General features: G+C 49.7%; 1 protein-coding gene across 3 annotated transcripts in view; it reads right to left on the bottom strand.

The window, feature by feature from the left end:
• SCP2 (sterol carrier protein 2) overlaps nucleotides 1-17844 on the bottom strand; it is a 56389-nt gene extending 38545 nt beyond the window's left edge. Inside the window, exons 1-5 of one of the 3 annotated variants that reach the window (XR_009462315.1) lie at nucleotides 17692-17806; nucleotides 12169-12226; nucleotides 8640-8711; nucleotides 7824-7955; nucleotides 7103-7167 (exon numbers count right to left, since the gene is read on the bottom strand). Coding sequence is in view for 2 of the 3 variants with exons in the window: in XM_014598696.3 (XP_014454182.3) it covers nucleotides 7103-7167; nucleotides 7824-7955; nucleotides 8640-8711; nucleotides 12169-12226; nucleotides 17692-17829 (465 nt within the window). In the remaining variant the exon portion in view is untranslated. Of the gene's footprint in view, nucleotides 1-7102; nucleotides 7168-7823; nucleotides 7956-8639; nucleotides 8712-12168; nucleotides 12227-17691 lie in introns of all 3 variants that reach the window. The other 2 variants (XM_014598696.3, XM_059727840.1) reach the window with 2 other exon arrangements.
• Nucleotides 17845-18813: the final 969 nt, after the last annotated feature.

Here is an 18813-nt window from a genome sequence, read left to right as displayed (position 1 = left end):
TAACCCTACCCTTCAGTGTATCTACTACTCCCCCCAGCTTGGTATCATCTGCAGACTTGCTGAGGGTGCACTCTATGCCATCTTCCAGGTCACTGATGAAGACATTGAACAAAACTGACCCCAATTCAGACCCCTGAGGCACTCCACTCAATACCAGCTGCCAAGTAGACATTGAGCCATTGATTGCTACCCTCTGAGCCTAAGGTTCCAGCCAGTTTTCTATCTACCTTACAGTCCATTCATCCAGCTTGTACCTCCTTAGCTTTTCCTGTGAGAATGTTGTGGGAGACCATATCAAAAGCCTTGCTAAAATCAAGGTACACCACATCTACCAGTCTCCCCACATCCACATAGCCAATCACCTCAACATACAGGGCAATCAAGTTGGTCAGGTATGAGTTGCCCTGGGAGAATCCATGATGACTGTTCCTAATCACCTTCTCCAAGTGCTTAGAAATGGATTCCTTGAAGATCTGCTCCACGATTTTTCCAGGAATCAAGGTGTGGCTGACTGATGTGTAGTTCCCTGGATCCTCCTTTTTCCCTTTCTTAAATATAGGCACTATGTTTGCCCTTTTCATGCAGGACCTCTCCTGATTGCCATGAGTTTTCAAAGATGATGGCCAGTGGCTCTGCAATTACATCAGCCAACTCCCTCAGTACCCTTGCGTGCATCCTATCCAGCCCCACGGACTCGTATATGTCCAGCTTTTCTAAATGGTTCCTAACATGTTCTTTTGCTACTGCTGGCTGCTCACCTCCTCCCCAAACTGTGCTACCCAGTGCAATAGTCTGGGAGCTGACCTTGCCTGTGAAGACTGAGGTGAAAAAGGCATTGAGCATTTCAGCCTTTTCTGCAACCTCTGTCACAAGGTGGCCTCCCCCATTCAGTAAGGTACCCACACTTTCCCTGATCCTCCTCTTGCTACCAACATACTTTTAGAAACCCTTCTTGTTACCTTTCACATCTACTCCTAGTTGCAACTACAATTGTGCTTTGGCCTTCCTGATTTAATCCCTGCACGCGCAAGCAATGCTCTTATACAGTCAGTTATTTAAGTTTCCACTTCTTATAAGCTTCCTTTTTGTGACTTAGTTTACGGAAGAGTTCCCTGCTAAGTCACGCTGGTCTTCTGCCTCACTTGCGAGTCCTCCTGCGTATCGGGATGGTTTGGTCCTGCAGTCTCAGTAAGGCTTCCTTAAATTACAGCCAGGTCTCCTGGACTTCTCTCCCCCTCAGTCTGGCTTCCCAGGGGATCCTGCCCATGGAGTTCCCTAACCAGAAAAGACTGAATCGAAGTCTGAAGTCCAGGGTCCTTACTCTGCTGCTCCCCATCCTTCCTTTCCTCAAGATCCTGAGCTAAATCATCTCATGGTTGCTGCTACCCAAGTTCCCATCCACTACTACACCCCCCACCAATTCTTCCATTTGCGAGCAGCAGGTCAAGAAGAGCACAGCCCCTAGCTGGCTGTCCAGCACTTACACCAGAAAGTTGTCCCCAGTGCGCTCCAAAAACTTGCTGGATTGCCTGTGCACTGCTGTATTGCCCTCCTAGCAGATGTCAGGAGGACTGAAGTTCTCCCATGAGAACCAGGGCCTGTGGCCAGGAAACTTTCACTAGCTGTTTGAAGAAAGCCTCATCCACCACTTCCTCCTGGTCTGGTGGTCTATAGCAGACCCCACCACGACGTCAACCTTGTTGCTCTTCCCTCAGGCCTGTAGACAGTCTGGGTTAGGGTCAATCTCCAGTTCCATCTGGAACGCTGAGCAATCATATGGCTTGTCTACATAAAGTGCAACCCCTCCTCTTCGCCCCTACTCGTCCTTCCTGAACAGTTTGTACCCATCCATGACAGTGCTCCAGTTATGCAAGCTCCCACCAAGTCTGTTATTCCAATCATGTCATAGTTCTGTGACTGTGGAAGGACTCCTCATTCTTCCTGCTTGTTTTCCAGGCTCCATGCATTTGTGTACAGGCACCTGAGGTAATTAGACTACGCCGACCTCTCAGAAAGCATGAGAGCACCTCCTTTCTTTCCCTGTCCTGCTTGCTCTTTCTCCAGGTCACCCACTTCCCCAGGGCTTTGGTTTCCATCCACCAGTGAACCTAGTTTCAAGCCCTCCTCACTAGGTTAGTGGGCCTGTCTGCGAAGACACTCTTCCTTCTCTTCGTCAGGTGGATCCCATCAATCCTCCTTCTTGGAACAACATCCTGTCTCATGATGAAAACCTAAATTTAATACTGATGATGAAGCGAGTATTACCCCATTCATGTGTCAGAGGCATAAAGGCCAGAAAGCCAGCGACAGGTAGAACAGTCAATGTCAATACAACCGTGGGTGCCCAAAGGAGGGCCATGAGGGCATTCATAGACAATGTGGTTAGCCATCTAAGTCTGAGCACAACTGCAACCAGCATTGTTGGAGAGGTCCCAAGATGCATGCTCACCTCAGAACAGGCGTTGGACAGTTTGAGACGGTTAAGAGCAGTCCAGGCCCTGCGGGGCAGCTGTCAACCTGAGGGGCAGAAGCTGGCATTGGGGATGAAGTTCTTTAGCCACAGTCCTTGTGCAGCATGTTGCCTGCTCCACTGATGGGAGGTCGCTGCAGTGGGTAACATGCCATCTGTGGATCTGATGAGCTATTGGCCTGAGTGGAGAACGGGTTCTGAGACTTCAGGTGATAGCTGGTTTTCTGTAGCGGTGCACTAATAAAGACTTTTTGGGATGATACCAATGGCTGATTTTTGATGAGCCATACTGGGCAATACCAATCCGATTGCTGATGCACAACCCGGCAGCTTGGAGAGCAGCGTCCGGCTGGTAAGTCTGCTGTGGGGGCATGATCAAGACCCCTGCGGTGAGGGAGGGAGTGGGGCTAGGGCTAGGCATGGAATGAGTGACTCGTCAAGGGGCATGGGAAGGGTGGGGCAGCTCCTGCCGCTGCACACACCCCAAGGGAGCCACGTGCCCCCTGGATCTGTGTGCGGGGCAAGGGCGGACTGCTGGCTGTGGGCTTGGGCTGGAGGGTGGCACCAGGCTCTTACCAGTGGGGGACTGGGCCAGGGCTGCACCATAGCCCACCCCAGCCCATTACCCCTGCCCTTTTCCCCCCAGACTTACCAGCTGGACATTGCTTTCCAAGCTGCCAGGCTGGTCACGTGCATGCTGCAGCTGCGCATGGTATTTATTGGCATCATTAATCGGCCACATCAGCCGATGTCAACTTTTCTTTTAATCGGTGCCAATACAATATGGACTGGTGTACTGGTGCACCTCTAATTTTCTGGCTTGTAGCTAGTAGGCTGAAGTGCAGACAATGGTCTGGGTCTTAGGCTTTGAGGCCTAAGACCAGGGTGGTGGAGATTCATAGATTCATATATGTTAGGGTCGGAAGGGACCTCAATAGATCATCAAGTCCGACCCCCTGCATAAGCAGGAAAGAGTGCTGGGTCTAGATGACCCCAGCTAGATACTCGTCTAACCTCCTCTTGAAGACCCCCAGGGTAGGGGAGAGCACCACCTCCCTTGGGAGCCTGTTCCAGACCTTGGCCACTCGAACTGTGAAGAAGTTCTTCCTTATGTCCAGTCTAAATCTGCTCTCTACTAGCTTGTGGCCATTGTTTCTTGTAACCCCCGGGGGCGCCTTGGTGAATAAATCCTCACCAATTCCCTTCTGTGCCCCCGTGATGAACTTATAGGCAGCTACAAGGTCGCCTCTCAACCTTCTCTTGCGGAGGCTGAAGAGGTCCAGTTTCTCTAGTCTCTCCTCGTAGGGCTTGGTCTGCAGGCCCTTGACCATACGAGTTGCCCTTCACTGTACCCTCTCCAGGTTATCCACATCCTTCTTGAAGTGTGGCGCCCAGAATTGCACGCAGTACTCCAACTGCGGTCTGACCAACGCCCTATAGAGGGGAAGTATCACCTCCCTGGACCTATTTGTCATGCATCTGCTGATGCACGATAAAGTGCCATTAGCTTTTCTGATGGCTTCGTCACACTGCCGGCTCATGTTCATCTTGGAGTCCACTAGGACTCCAAGATCCCTTTCCACCTCCGTGCCACCCAGCAGGTCATTCCCTAGGCTGTAGGTGTGCTGGACATTTTTCCTCCCTAGGTGCAGCACTTTGCATTTCTCCTTGTTGAACTGCATCCTGTTGTTTTCTGCCCACTGGTCCAGCCTATCCAGGTCTGCCTGCAGCTGTTCCCTGCCCTCCGGCGTGTCCACTTCTCCCCATAGCTTTGTGTCATCTGCAAACTTGGACAGAGTACATTTTACTCCCTCGTCCAAGTCGCTGATGAAGACATTAAACAGTATCGGTCCAAGGACCGAACCCTGCGGGACCCCACTGCCCACACCCTTCCAGGTCGAGACCGACCCATCTACCACGACTCTTTGGGTGCGACCCTCTAGCCAATTCGCCACCCACCGGACTGTGCAGTCATCCACATCACAGCCTCTTAACTTGTTCACCAGTATGGGGTGGGATACCGTATCGAAGGCCTTCCTGAAGTCCAAGTATACGACATCCACCCCTCCTCCTGTGTCCAGGCGTTTCGTAACCTGGTCATAGAAAGAGACTAGATTGGTCAGGCACGATCTGCCTGCCACAAACCCATGCTGGTTTCCCCTCAGCATAATTTGTCCTGCCGGGCTCTCACAAATGTGAGCCTTGATAATTTTTTCAAATACTTTACCAAGGATGGAGGTGAGACTGACCGGCCTATAGTTGCCCGGGTCCTCCTTCCTCCCCTTTTTGAAAATGGGGACCACGTTGGCCCTTTTCCAGTCCTCTGGGACTTGGCCTGTGCGCCACGAGCATTCGAATATTCCCGCCAGTGGCTCTGCAATGACGTCAGCCAGTGCCTTCAGCACCCTCGGATGGAGCCCATCCGGGCCTGCCGACTTAAAGGCATCCAGTTCTTCCAAGTGACTCTGCACCATCTCAGGATCTACGCATGGAAGTCTGGCGCCTTGCTGCTGCCTCTCTACAACCCCAGTGAGAGACTTGTCGTGCCCCTCACTTAGGAACATTGAGGCAAAGAACTCGTTGAGGAGTTCAGCCTTGTCCCCCCTGTCTGTCACCAATTGCTTCTGCCCATTTAGCAGGGGTCCTATTCCTCCCTGGGCCTTCCTTTTACTCCCTATATATCTAAAAAACAATTTCTTGTTGTCCTTTACTTGGGTTGCCATCCTCAGCTCCATGGTAGCTTTGGCCCACCTAACTGCCTCCCTACAAGCACGAGCAGAGGAGGTATATTCATCTTTAGTGATCTCACCCTGTTTCCACTTTTTATGTGCTCCCCTTTTGGCCCTTAGGCTGCCCTGGATTTCTCTGGTCAGCCATGGAAGCCTCCTGGCCCCTTTCCCTCTTTTGCCTCGCTCGGGGATCGTCTTGCTTTGTGCCCAAAGGATCGTTTCCTTAAGGCACAGCCACCCTTCTTGGGCACCCATCCCATCAAAACTCCTACTCTGCAGTGCTTCCTTGACTAATCGCCTGAGTGCAATGAGATCAGCTTTCCTAAAGTCTAGCACTTTTACCCTACTAGTTACTCCTAAAGTCTAGCACTTTTACCCTACTAGTTACTTTACCCTACTAGTTACTAGTTAGATGTACAAGTGGGTGTACCGCCTCCACACGGCCACTCTAGAAGAAGCCAGTAGGAGGGCAGAGGACTTTCTGGAGGCAAAACCTAAGTGTCAGGACCTCTGGGAAAGCCAGCCGCTAAGCAGTAGGGGAAAGCCCAGTGGGCGCAGAGTTGTAACAGGTTGTCAGATAGCTTGGCTTGGTATGGCTTAAATTAGTCCTTGAGCCTTTTAATCTGGTCCCAGCAACATTTCTTCTCTGGGCTCAGAAACACTGGCTGCAATGTCATGGGCTCTTCTGCTCCTCAGGGCTCAGTCAAAAGCAAAGCACTCCAAATTCATATTTCAAGCCCTGGGTCAATCCATAACACAGAACGCAACAAAAAAATACAAAGAGTCCACAATGAACACCCACAAGCAGGGGTTAGTTCAGAAGATAAGAACTAACCCCTGCTTGTGGGTGTTCAGTGTGGACTCTTTGTATTTTTTAGTTCTTATCTTCTGCTCTCTTTTCTCCCTTGGTGAGATCTGCCTCTCCCTGTGAACAAGTCCACCTCCAGGTCCTCCTACCCACTTCCTCTTCCCATCTCCTTTATTTCTGGGCCAGCCAGCCAACTTCTCATTACTGACTAACTGAGCCAGATGTGGCCCCCAAAGTGGGTGGCCTATTACCAGTTGGCCAATTGCTCCAGGGTGCCAGCCTGCATCCTGTTCAAGAGGGACAATCAGAAGACCTAGATTCTCGTTTGGGAAATCATTTCAACTGCTCTGTGCTTCAAAATTACTAGCTGTAAATTTTCTGCACCTCACATCAATCCTTCCTTTAAGGTAATTTAGGTCATGTACTGTCAATAGGTATGAAGCCCTATGAGGAGAGACTGGGGCACCTGGACCTCTTCAGCCTCCGCAAGAGAAGGTTGAGAGGCGACCTTGTGGCTGCCTATAAGTTCATCACAGGGGCACAGAAGGGAATTGGTGAGGTATTATTCACCAAGGCGCCCCCGGGGGTCACAAGAAATAATGGCCACAAGCTAGCAGACAGCAGATTTAGACTGGACATTAGGAAGAACTTCTTCACAGTTAGAGTGGCCAAGGTCTGGAACAGGCTCCCAAGGGAGGTGGTGCTCTCCCCTACCCTGGGGGTCTTCAAGAGGAGGTTGGATACGCATCTAGCTGGGGTCATCTAGACCCAGCCTCTTTCCTGCCTATGCAGGGGGTCAGACTCGATGATCTATTGAGGTCCCTTCCGACCCTAACATCTATGAATCTATGAATTTCTGAACATAAGTTTTCCAGTAGCAGAATCTATTGGGATATTCAATTTCTCATTGTACAATAAAAAGATATGCAAATATTCTATATTTTGATACTTAGTCTTTAAATTTGCATTCGTACATCTTTATCTAATAGATCTTTAACTAATGGATAGATGTGAGAGGACCTGGAGCTCTCACTTATTTTAAAAACAGGATTGTATTTTATACAGTAAGTTGTATAAACTGCTGGAGAAACTTACCACAATACTCAATGACCCCTTCTCCATCTTCTCAAAGCCAAGAGCCAGAGCACAGTTTGCTAGACCTTAAAATAATACAGTATATTAAAAAACCCAGATTTTTATTAATATGAGTTTTTGCATAAGAAACACACAAAGATTGGTATTATGTTCCTTCTTCCTTTTCTTCACTTCTGAATTTATTTATTTTTTTTGGTAAGAAAGAGAGATGAGAGAACTGCCTCAAGGACTAGAAAGAGATGAGAAATGGAACAGAATCTCTCATTTGAGAGTAAGTTAGTGTAGACTTTTAAATGAAGAGTTCCCTTCTCTTTCCCTCAGCAAAGAGAAGGAGTTTAGATTGACACTATACAAAACTAAAAAAAGGCATTAAAACAATCTCAATAGAAATCCCTCCATATGAAGGTTCAGCTCTCTCATGATGCCCTAACCTCACTAAGCTTCAGTCCTTCAGGAACAGGAAGTTTTTCCAGCAAAACTGGAAATCAAAATCTGATACTCATGTTGGGAGGTGGAAGAAACCCCTGGCCTAAGTAGTACTGATCATCCTTCCCAGTCAGAGGGAAGCAGAGAATGTACAGAAACAGAATACATACGATTTTTTAAATCTCCTTTACTGACCCCAAGAGACATTCACAAAACTAATTAAGCATGTGTATTACATTGTTAATTGAATTCTAGACAAGAAAGTAATTCATTCATTCTAAACAAAAATACTTACCTCCCTGAATCAGTTGCCGGGCCATGAACAGAGCAGTGGATCCAGTGGAACAGTTGTTGTTGACATTAATGATAGGGATGCCAGTTAATCCCAAACTGTGATAGATAGCCCGTTGCCCACAGGTTGAGTCACCTTTATAGAAAGATGCAATTAGAAGGTGCAGAATCACATGAGCTTCACGATAAGAAATTCCCTACCATGTTCACATGATATTCTACCTGAATTCTACTGAAGCAGATTTAAACATTTCTAAAATCTTTGTAGAGGTTTCTCCAATTCACCTTATCACCACAAGTAAACCGAGGTAGCACTTTTATCCCCATATTCGTCAATCAGTCCATTCATTATTGCCAGGTTGCAAATATGTTCCTAAAATATTCTGTATTAGAATCTATCTTCCAGATATTTATGTTCATAGCATTATAGAAGTTTGTCTCAGATGTATAATTTCCAGTATGTTACTTGGCCCAGAAATTAAATACAATTGGGATGGACACACTAAAAGGAAGAGGAGTGTGTGATCTTTGAACAGCCCTGCACAAACATAAATATCTGGAAGACAGATTCACAATGAATACAAATTCTCACAAAACCTTAATCACAACAGGACATGAAGTATAACTTCCTACAACTGACTAAGATGTGAATCAGTGCTCATTAAAAAAAAAAAAAAATCTAATTTCTCAGCCCTTCAGTCTTCTACAGATGATTAAGCATGTGTGTAGACCCATTAAAGTCAGTGGGACACCTCATATACATGAAATTAATCACACGGATGCTAGCAAACTAGAGCTCTAGCCAGATAGCATTACTTACCATAAACATAACCCACACATGCTTGCTCCACTGCTGAATATGGAATACCTGCATCAGCTAAAGCCTTCTTCCCTAGAAAGATTTAAATAAAAACCAGCTGTAAAACTTCAGTAGAAAATGAATGTGGTAAAGGTGTCTCAAACAAACAAAGTTTATAGAATAACAATTTGAGAATTTAAATCAAGTGCAAGTGTATTAAGTATTTTCAGGACCAGGACTTTTTCAGCCTTTTGTAATGCCCTAATATAAAAAGTTCTATGATACTGTTATTAGCTGTAGCTCTTATTTCTGGGAAAAAAGCTTAGATGCAACCCCAACAAAATAAGTTCTAGGATTCAAAAGAAAGAGTCACGTCGTAAATTAAACCTTGGCAGCTCATTACTATACCAGAAATCTATAGATCATTTTATTATAAGTAATGTAACAGGGAACCTATGGTTCCTGTTATTGAAAGAGGAAAAAGGGAGCAAAATGAGCTCACACAGCCAAGAGGGAAGTTAGCGACAGAGTAATAGGCAGCCAGGGCTCTTTTAAGATGTGCCTACAGCAATAATTTAACAAGCAAGTAACCAGGGCAAGCAGCAAGAGAACGGCTGCATAGCTCTACCGCCGTAGGCCATCCTGCAGGCTGATCGGCAAAGCACGTTAGAGAGACCTGCATGCTGTCCAGGGAGGACTGGGCTCTGGGGCATATAAAGCCCAGGCCAGAGGCAGAGCAAATAGTCTACCCCTGCAAGCTGAAGAGAAAGGAGCTCTGCAGGGAGTTGCCTGCTGCTGCTGGACTGTGAGCATGATTTGCTGCGAGACAGCAAGTGAAGGAGCTGGGGAGCTAGCAGCGGACTAAGGCCCAAAGCTGGATAGAAGGTTTTGGTATACAGCCAAGGGGGCTAAAGGTTTAGTTACAGCAAGAGAGCTTATGGTGTTGGTTTGAGTTTAACCAGTGGTTTGGGTGGAACTAGAAAGGGATGGTTTGGAGGTCTCGTTAGTGCCCGAAAGGCACTTGACTGCCATGAGCCCTGACAGCGGTCAAGCTCAAGGTACAGGTTGGGGATAGGGGGCCCACAGCCCAGGAAGAGGTGACAATTGGGGCCAGAAGGCCCATGAGTCTAAAAAGGGGCAGAAAAAGGGCTAGCAAACCCACAGCCCTAGAGAGGCAGAGATTGGGGCCAAAAGCCCATAGCCCAAGAGGGGCTGGAACAGGGCTAACGAGCCCACAGCCCAGAGAGGGGCAGAGCTTGGGGTCAGAGGCCCATGAGCCCAAGAGGGGTGGCAACAGGACTAGAGAGCCCACAGCTCAGAAAAGGGTAGAGACTGAGGCCACAGGGCCCACATTCTGGGCATGGCTGAGATAATAGCCCCAAAAGGGCAAAGCAAAGGCAGGAGCCCAAAGAGACAGATCCGGTATAATGGGTCTAGGCCAAGAGGACCAGCCAGAGTAGTCGGGGCAGAGGCCAGGATAGCCAAGGACCCAGCAAGGGGGTGGAGGCCTAACGCGGCCTGATAGTGTAGAGCAGGGGTCGGCAACCCCTGGCATGCGTGCCGAGCGTGGCACGTGAGGCCGTTTTGCTTGGCGCGCCACGGTCAGCCCGGGCTCCAGGTAGCTGCTGTCAGGGACAGAGCCCGGGCTGCTCCCAGCAGGGCTTGCAGCATCCCAGCTGCCTGCTGGGAGCAGCCCGGGATCCTGGCTGGCAGCAGCTCCCCAGTGCCGGGGCCAGCTGCAGCCGGGAGGCTCCGGCATCAGCTCCGCGCCAGCACATGCAGGCACGCCTCGGAGCAGGTGGTGGGGGAGGGGCTTGAGGCAGTGCAACCCCAGTCTCTCCCCGGCTCCTGGCACAGAGGTGATGAGCTCAGCACAGCTGTTTGTATCCAGACCGGGCTCTGGGCAGCGGCAGCAAGCAGGCTGCAAACAGCTGCGCCGGGCTGCACATCTCCAGCATCAGCTCCGTGCTGGTGGTGACTGCGTGTGCACCTTGGGGCGGACAGTGGGGCAGCGCAGCCCACACCGAGGTGCCCGTGCAGTCACCGCCAGCACAGAACTGATGCCGCAGCTAGCTGTGGAGCCCAGCGCAGCTGTTTGCAGCCTGCCTGCTGGTTGCTGCTGCTGCCCAGAGCCCGGGCTGACTACAAACAGCTGCGCTGGGCTCATCACCTCCATGCCGGAAGCGGGGGAAGGGACTGGGGCTGTGCTGTCTGAGGTCCCTCCCTCCAAAGCACGCCTGCACGCAGCAGTGTGGAGCTGATGCCGGAGTCCGGCACAGCTGTTTGGAGCTTCCCGGCTGCAGCTGGCCCTGGCTCTGGGGAGCTGCTGCCAGCCAGGATCCTGGGCTGCTCCCAGCAGACAGTTGGGAGCTGCAAGCCCTCCTGGGAGCAGCCCGGGCTCCAGCAGCTACCCAGAGCTGGGGTAGCTGCTGGCAGCCACAGAGCCCAGGCTGCGGGCTGGCAGGGCATCCTGCTATGTACCCCTTGTCCTCATTTTGTTTTTCTGCCATGCCGGCACTGGCACCTTCCGAGGTAGGCATTGTGGTGTTTTTTGGCACTCCGGCCAAAGAACATTGCCTACCCCTGGTGTAGAGCAAGGCTCCCACTTAAGCGATGATTGGAAATACCTATGAGGCACTGGCATGGCTGTAGGGGAGGTTCAGAGGCTGTAAAATTAGTCCTTAAGGTGATAAGTAATGACACTGGTGCTCACAAGTGAGATCTTGCTTGGGGAGCATTGCGGCAAGCTGCTTTTTCTGAAAGTATCCTTTCATCAAAATGTGGAAGGTTAGGAGGAGAGATGTCCTCTTGCTTCCTTTGGGCAATAGGCTAAGAGGGTATGGTAGGGGCATTACAGCCACCCCTGGAGTAGGACCCTGTTACAGTAAAATAAATCTTCTCTAATAAATAAATACTTCTATAGAAGCGTTAAATTACCTGTGTACGGTTTAGAGATGAGATGATAGTGCTGAAATATGATAACTATTTAAGATCTGTAATGTATCCCAAATAGTTTCCCCAGTCACACTGTGTTGCAATAGCTAGGTTAATAATACATATTACCTCCATACAGGAAAAAAGATAGGCCATAGGATTTTCATAATTGTATCACATGAATGATTCAAGTACTTTGGCTAATAATGGGTAGTGCGAAATACCACAGAGAAGGGACAATTTTGCATTAACTGTTATATAAAAGTTTCCTCCTGATAGTTCAATCATGTTTTATATTTTTCTATGAAGTTTGATAGTCCTTATACACATTCATTTTACCTAATGCAACTACATATTATTCATATAGATTTATAATACATTTTAATCCTATACCTTTACTACAAGATGAAGCAATTATTTCCATAAGTCAATTATGCACTATATACAAATGTATTTCCTTCCATCAGTTTTAAATTTTGCTGCATTTTACATGCATTGGTTTTCTCTTTGTCTTTGTATTATGGGAGAGAGAATCTACACAACTCAAAATAAGTTTAAGATGTTTAAAAAAAACAAAAAACAAATAAAAAAAACCCCTTCATGGTTGTTAAATTACCTGCCTCCTCAGCCATGTCAGGGTAGTCAAAGTTGGCCTGCGCCCCAGGTTTTTCAAACTAGCCAACAAAAATAAGATTTAAAATTAGTACAAATATATTTTATTGAAGATGCTATGTTTAAACATCATATGAACAGTTATGAGCACTCAGGGCAGAAGTTCAACACAAAGTCTCTTTGCTCCAAAAAGACAATATGGCATAAGTAAAGCGTAGACCAGAGAGGAAAACTCTAGGGGTGCACCAATAAAGATGTTCTTGGCTGATGCCAATAGCCACTGATTAACCAACCATATCAGCTGATGCCGATCCGATGACCAATATTTAGTAATAGTGCAGGGTATTTTAAACTACTGACATAAATAAACTTTTTTGTTTGTTTTACATTTCACACGCACATGCACTGCCTGCCCACTCTGGCCATTGATGAGGAAGGCCGTAACCGCCTTATTCCCACGCACATTGCCACCCTTGCCCACAGCTCCTACCTGCAGCCCCACTCCCCACACAGCCCGTGCTGCCGTCCCGGGTAGGTGGGGTGGACCCTTGTATGGACAGTGGCACCACATACATTTGGAGCCCCAGAGCATGCCACTACTTCAGCACCGGTGGGCCCCAGGCAGCCCAGCTCCCGTGGCTGCTAGGGAGAAGCTGCTTTTGTAAGGGCACCTGGTGCCTGGCAGAGTTGAACGCCCCTCACATGGCATCTTACCCCACCTAAGCACAGTCCAACATCTCCACAGCAGCCCTGGCACTCAGGCCCCTGCTGTGCACACAGCATTGCCATGACAGCAGCAGCAGGAGTCACCATCCTGTGACTGCTCCCCGGTGCCCCCTCCCCCTCCTAGCCAGGACCTGTAGTCTGCCACAACCTTGGGCTGGCAACACAGCACAGGAACCAGACTGCTCACCATGGTGCTCCAGACACACAGCTGTAATTATCAGCTACAATGGAAAAATTAACCTTCACCAACTCAGCTATCAGCTGAAGGTGCTGTAGAGCACCTTAGGGAACTTCTATGCAGTTCCTTGTAAGGGTTAAGGTGCCATGCCCCTGGTCTGCCATACAAAGGAGGCAGAGTCTCTTCTTTCCCACCTGCCTGGAGACAGTCAGCCAGCATTCATTCCCACCTGTGGGAGGGGCTTGGGGACTCCCCTCCCAGGTGTGGCAGATATGATAATGGACATTCACCAGAGGCAAGGGGGGAATTTTTCACAATCAAGTAGTGCTTGCTGGGAGGTCATGGGAATGTCCGGACCATTTGAACCCCTGGTCAAAACAGAGGGCTCTCCCACAGCTGCTGGAAGGAGAGCAGGCACATAGCAGGACCCACACTTCTATGAGTCCCATGCTACTTCCAGCAATCCTTCCTTCCTGAAAGATCCCAATGTCTTCTTGGTGTGGCCCAGCCATCCCGTCCCAAGCCCTGGCATCCTGCTTCCCACACTCAAGCAGGGAAACCCAGGAACAGTGTTGGGTCTGGCTGATCACTCTGCATGACTCTTGCTGTAGGATGCAGGACATCGTGGACACACAGCTGAACCCGATGCTGTGAAGCCCCAGCACATACCCTGCTGCCAACACGCAGGACTGATGGCTTGGTGCATCTACCCCACTTCCACTTCCCCTCCTCTCCCTGCTGAGCATCCTCAACTATCCCTCCAGGATCCTCCTGGACAATGATGATGATGAGGCCATCCTAGATGCCATAAATGCCAAGGTGCTCTAGGAACACCTCCACACAATCAAGACCAGGGTCTGGGCACAACCCATCCACATTGACTAGTGGAAGCGGATCATCCTTGGTACTTGGGACGATGAACTGTGGCTCCAGACTTTCTGCATGCAATGGGACACTTTCATGGACATCATCACCCAGGGGGTCCCCACACCACATCCCAGGATATAGTCATGTGCCATTGTCATGTGTCAATGGGTAGACATTGCAGTCTTGAAGCTGGCAACTCCCAGCAGCCTCCGTTACATTGCCAATCAGTTTGGTATAGGCATGGGCTGGCACCCTTCCCCCGCCACCAGGATCCCAGTAAGGAGGGGTGCAGGTTGGGCCAGGCCCAGGCAGCCTTGGGGCTTGCATTCATCACCCTGCCCCAGCTGCCAGCCTTTGAGTGGCCCCAGAGTGGCAGCAAGGGCCACTGTCAAGCACCAGCAGCCAGGGTGAGGCATTAAATCCAAACTTCCCTGCCTCGTAGGCATGGGACAGCATTCTCCCAGGACCCCAGCGTGGGTAGCTGGGCTGGGCCTGCACAACTTGGGGCTTGGATTCAACTCCCTATCCCAGCTGCTGGCTCTTGACAGAAGCCTGGGCATAGCAGCAAGGGCTACTATAAAGCACTGGCAGCCAAGACAGGGGGTTAAATCCAGGCCTCCCCACGTCACAGGCATAGGTAAGCTCCACCCCCCACCCAAGACCCCAGCAAGGGTAGCCAGGCTGGGCCTGCATGGTGTTAGGGCTTGGATTCAACCCCCAACTCCACCTGCCAGCATTTGACAGAGACTGTTGCCACCATGCTGAGGCAGGGGGTTGGATCTGAGCCTCCCAGCCTTGCAGGCACAGGCTGGCACCTCCAAGACCCCAGCAGAGGTAGCCAGGCCCAGGATGCGACTTCCCACTAATGGGAAAGAGAGCTCCTACCCCCACTTCCCTCCCCCAAGCCATTGGGATCCCTGCTGGCCAGAGGGAGAAGGCAGGGCTAGGATGAAAGGCTGTTGCTGACAGTCCAGGGATGGGGCTACATCTAACCCTTCTCCATACTTTCCCCAGCCTGGGACACACAACGCTGGGAGGCATGGGATAGTGCCCTGCCTCCTGGCCTCGGCCAGCACATGGTGGCTCTAAGACCCCACCAGCAAATGCCAAGCATCTGTTAAGTTTGATCACACTGTAACTGTAAGCATTTTGTGTAAAGTCCAAAATTTACAATGCGATTGGAAATCTCTTCCAACCACTTGTGTCTGTGCCCAGTGATAGAACAATTAAGGCATCTTACTATGGTGTGAGAAGTAGAAGCGCAGGCCTTATTCTGGACTCATGCTGAAGGCTGCTTTTAGTTGACCCATCTGTAAACGGTCATTTTTGCAGGAGAATCAAAAAGGACAAGTCATGATGCTAGTCACATTACTCCTTTGTACGTCATGTGCTTCAGAAACACATCTCAACCATGCTAGCCCAAAGGGTTGCCAGACTTGAATAGACCTTTGGCTTTTTGATGTGCATATGTAACATGATAAAATGCAAAGAATAAGCCTCCCTTCCCAACCCTGGTATCATTTCATTATGCATTATATCATACCCAACTCAACCCTAAAGCAAGGACAGTACTTTTATTTTCACTATAAAGACTTGTGGTGCTAAGCAAACATTTGTGGCGTTCTATAAATTTTATCGTTATTTGGTAAACATTTATATTATGTCTACAACTTTCCATGCTTCCATAATTTGCTCAAGTGTAATCCCTAAAAATGTCACAAGCTCCCTTTATTGCACATTTATAGTTCTACAAAACATCAAAGTTCACCAACATCTAGGACTACCAAAATGCAGTCCTAGATCTGCTTGCCTCCAACTCCACACATTCCGTTAAGACTTGTTTTTTTTCATAGAAGTTTTTCAGAAAACATTTAAGAGGAAAAACTAGAAGAATTGGCGTTATTTAGTCTGGAGAAGAGAAGACTTCTGTCTTCAAAGCCCTGAAGGGTGTTAAAAAGAGAATGGAGACAGAATAGGATTTGTAGGAAACAAGACAAGAATTAACAATCTTAAATTGCAACAAGAAAAGTTTTGGTTGGTTATTAAGAAGAAATTTCTAAATGTCACCCACAAGAATTCTTACCAGTGTATCTTTTATTGGACCAACAGTAGGGTTGGTATAGACATCAGCTACTGGACCACAGAGCTGGTCCAATAAAAGACATCACCCACAAGAATTCTTGCCTTTTGCATGTCTCCAGGAGTATTGTGGCAATACCATCACCTCACTACTGCTTAATTATCTTGGTGTCATCTGTTAACAAGGGCAGGAGTGAAGGTTTCTTCACACACACTCCAAAACAAGGCTATTGTGGTCCTGCAAAAACAACCCCTATAGGAATTCTGCAAGTATTTTTGACTGGTCAGATACCCAAACCCTTGTTGAGGGTTTTCAATGAGCTGTCAAGACTTGTGGCTGCAAACATGGTTTCCATTCTGGACTCAAACATTCAGATCCTTGAATTTTCTAAAAATTAATTTTTTTGAGACTGGAATTCTCCACAACCGCTCTTGGCCCAGAAATAATTTTATTTGCGAAACTGGGAAAGAAAAAAAAAAAAATATCCATTCAGCAGTTTCCAGATTACACAATGAAAAAAAAAAAACCCACACTGAGCATTACATAACAGTACCGAAAACAGACAAACGAGATTAGAATTAACCTGCAACAGGCTCCTCTCACTAAAAGAGTATGATTAATTCCTGGTTAATACAAAAATGGCCATATTACAAGACATGAAAGTTGTCATCTAAGTAGCCCCATGTCAGCATATGGGTTTTTGAACTTCAGAACACCATGCCTTTCGGTCCAATTATTTTCCCTTGCTCTTTAAAGCATCCAAACATTTCATAGTATCATAGTGCTTAGGGTCAGAAGAGACCTAAATAGACCAGGTCTGACCCTCTGCCCTGGGCAGGAATGGGTGCTCGGGTCATAACACCCCAGACAAATATCTGTCCAGCCTCCTCTTTTAGACCCCCAAGGTAGGGGAGAGCACCACCTCCCTTGGGAGCCCAATCCACAGCCTGGCAGCCCTAACTGTACAGTACAGTAACGTCTCCCGACGTCAAGCCTGAACCTGCTCTCTAACACTTTCTGGCCGTTATTCCTAGTAACCCCAGGTGGTGCCCAGGGCTTACTAGGCAATTTTCCCTCGTTGTTTCAAAACTTCTGAACCTTGCGCTGCCTCGGCTCCAGGCTCTGCTCTTAGTCCCCTTACACGTGCCTATTTTCCTTGTAACATGGGTAAAGTCTTCAGCACTGCACCCCCCCCCACACTGGTCAATCATCTACTAGACGTTGCACCGATCTAATCCAACCCCTGCCCTTTGGAACCACCCACGCCTGCCCACGTAGCCTTGAGGCCAGGACAGGCAGCGCTGCCTATCCGACACCAGCCAGGCTGAAAAAAACAACCAAACCACAAAACCGGTTTGGATCTGCCCCCATGAAGACGGAGCAAGGGCAGATTGGCTGCACCCCAATTTGATTCCTCACGCACCCAAAAATGTAACTGCCCACCCGCGGGGCAGCGTGTTCAGTCCGGCATCACTCATCACCCGCCTGATCCAGTCTCAACGGCACAACGTTAAGCCGCCTAACGAGTGCTTTAAGCCGCTCAGAGAGGCTGACGTGGGGAGGCCCCGGGTTGAGCCACCAGGAGGCAGCACCGCGCTTGTCCCGGCCCTAACGGCAGCTCCTTCGGACGGGCCGCGGGCTCCCGCCTGAGGGGCCGCGCCGCCGCCAGCCCGTACCTTGGTCATGCCGACGCCCACCACGAACACGCGCCGCGACATAACGGCGGCGGAGAGTGCGCGCGCCACCAGCTCGAACCGTCCCAGCGCGACTGGCGGCGCCCTCAAGGTGAAGGAATCAAGCACCCTCCTGCGCATGCGCACGCACCACCCCGCCCCCTCCGCTCTGGAAGGCGAGCTAAAGGGAGGCTGCTCCTTTAAAGGAAGGCCAGTAGTGCAAGATCAGCGGGGGGGGGGGGGGGGGGGCGGAGTCAGCATGCCCCCTGCGGGGAGACCCCGTGCGGGGTGGGGCGGGGCAGGACTGGACTGAGGGGCTCGGTTTTTTTTCTCCTTCCCCACACGCCACCGGGCTTGGGGATTGGGTAATAGACGTGTAGTATGACGTCACGCATCAAGTGCAAAGACCCCCCCCCCCCAGCACCCTCTGGCTCTGTGCCCCATGGCAGCTCCCTAGACCTGCCCCCAGGACCATGGCACCGAAGAAGGAGCGGTGTTGGGCTGGGATTATCGTGCCAAACCCACCTGGGTCTTTGCCATCACCGCGGAGCCAGGGCTGGGTGTCCACGCCCGCTGGGCTTCACACTAATACCCTGCGTCGGCACCCTGCGGGCTAAGACCAAGCGTAGTCACTGCACCGGTCTGTTCCCCGAGCCGAGATCGCCTTGAATGGCGTTGGGCGTGTCTACACGTGCGCTTTAATGCAGGAGTTAATCCAAAATGGACTTAACGCGCAGTAACATCCAAACCTGTCCATCAGAAATTGTGACCTTTTTCTAACGCACGGTAAAAGTCGACTACACCTTAAGCAGCGCTAAAAAAGCGTGCACGTGCACCGCGGTGCGTTCATTCGGTACCTCGCGGTGGAGGTACTAAATTTAATGCGCATTAGGCAAGGGGCGTTCGTGCATGTGTAAACACGCCCATTGTGCGGTAGAGGGGGCAGCCCTGTCCAAAGTGCTGCGGACACCTTATGAGAGTCTGCTACAGCCTCCCAATGGCCACGCACCTGTTTTTATGGAAATGGGGGATTTCTCCCCCGCTTGCTCCTTTGGGCCACGGGCTAAGGGCCAGCGAGACTCAAGAGCATCTGAACTCCAAGTCCTCTGGGCTTGCATGGGGCTG

This window comes from Alligator mississippiensis, chromosome 5 (assembly GCF_030867095.1).
Source record: "Alligator mississippiensis isolate rAllMis1 chromosome 5, rAllMis1, whole genome shotgun sequence".
NCBI lineage: Eukaryota > Metazoa > Chordata > Crocodylia > Alligatoridae > Alligator > Alligator mississippiensis.
Note: the sequence above shows the minus strand (reverse complement) of the source record. Positions and strands in the feature narration are given on the sequence as shown.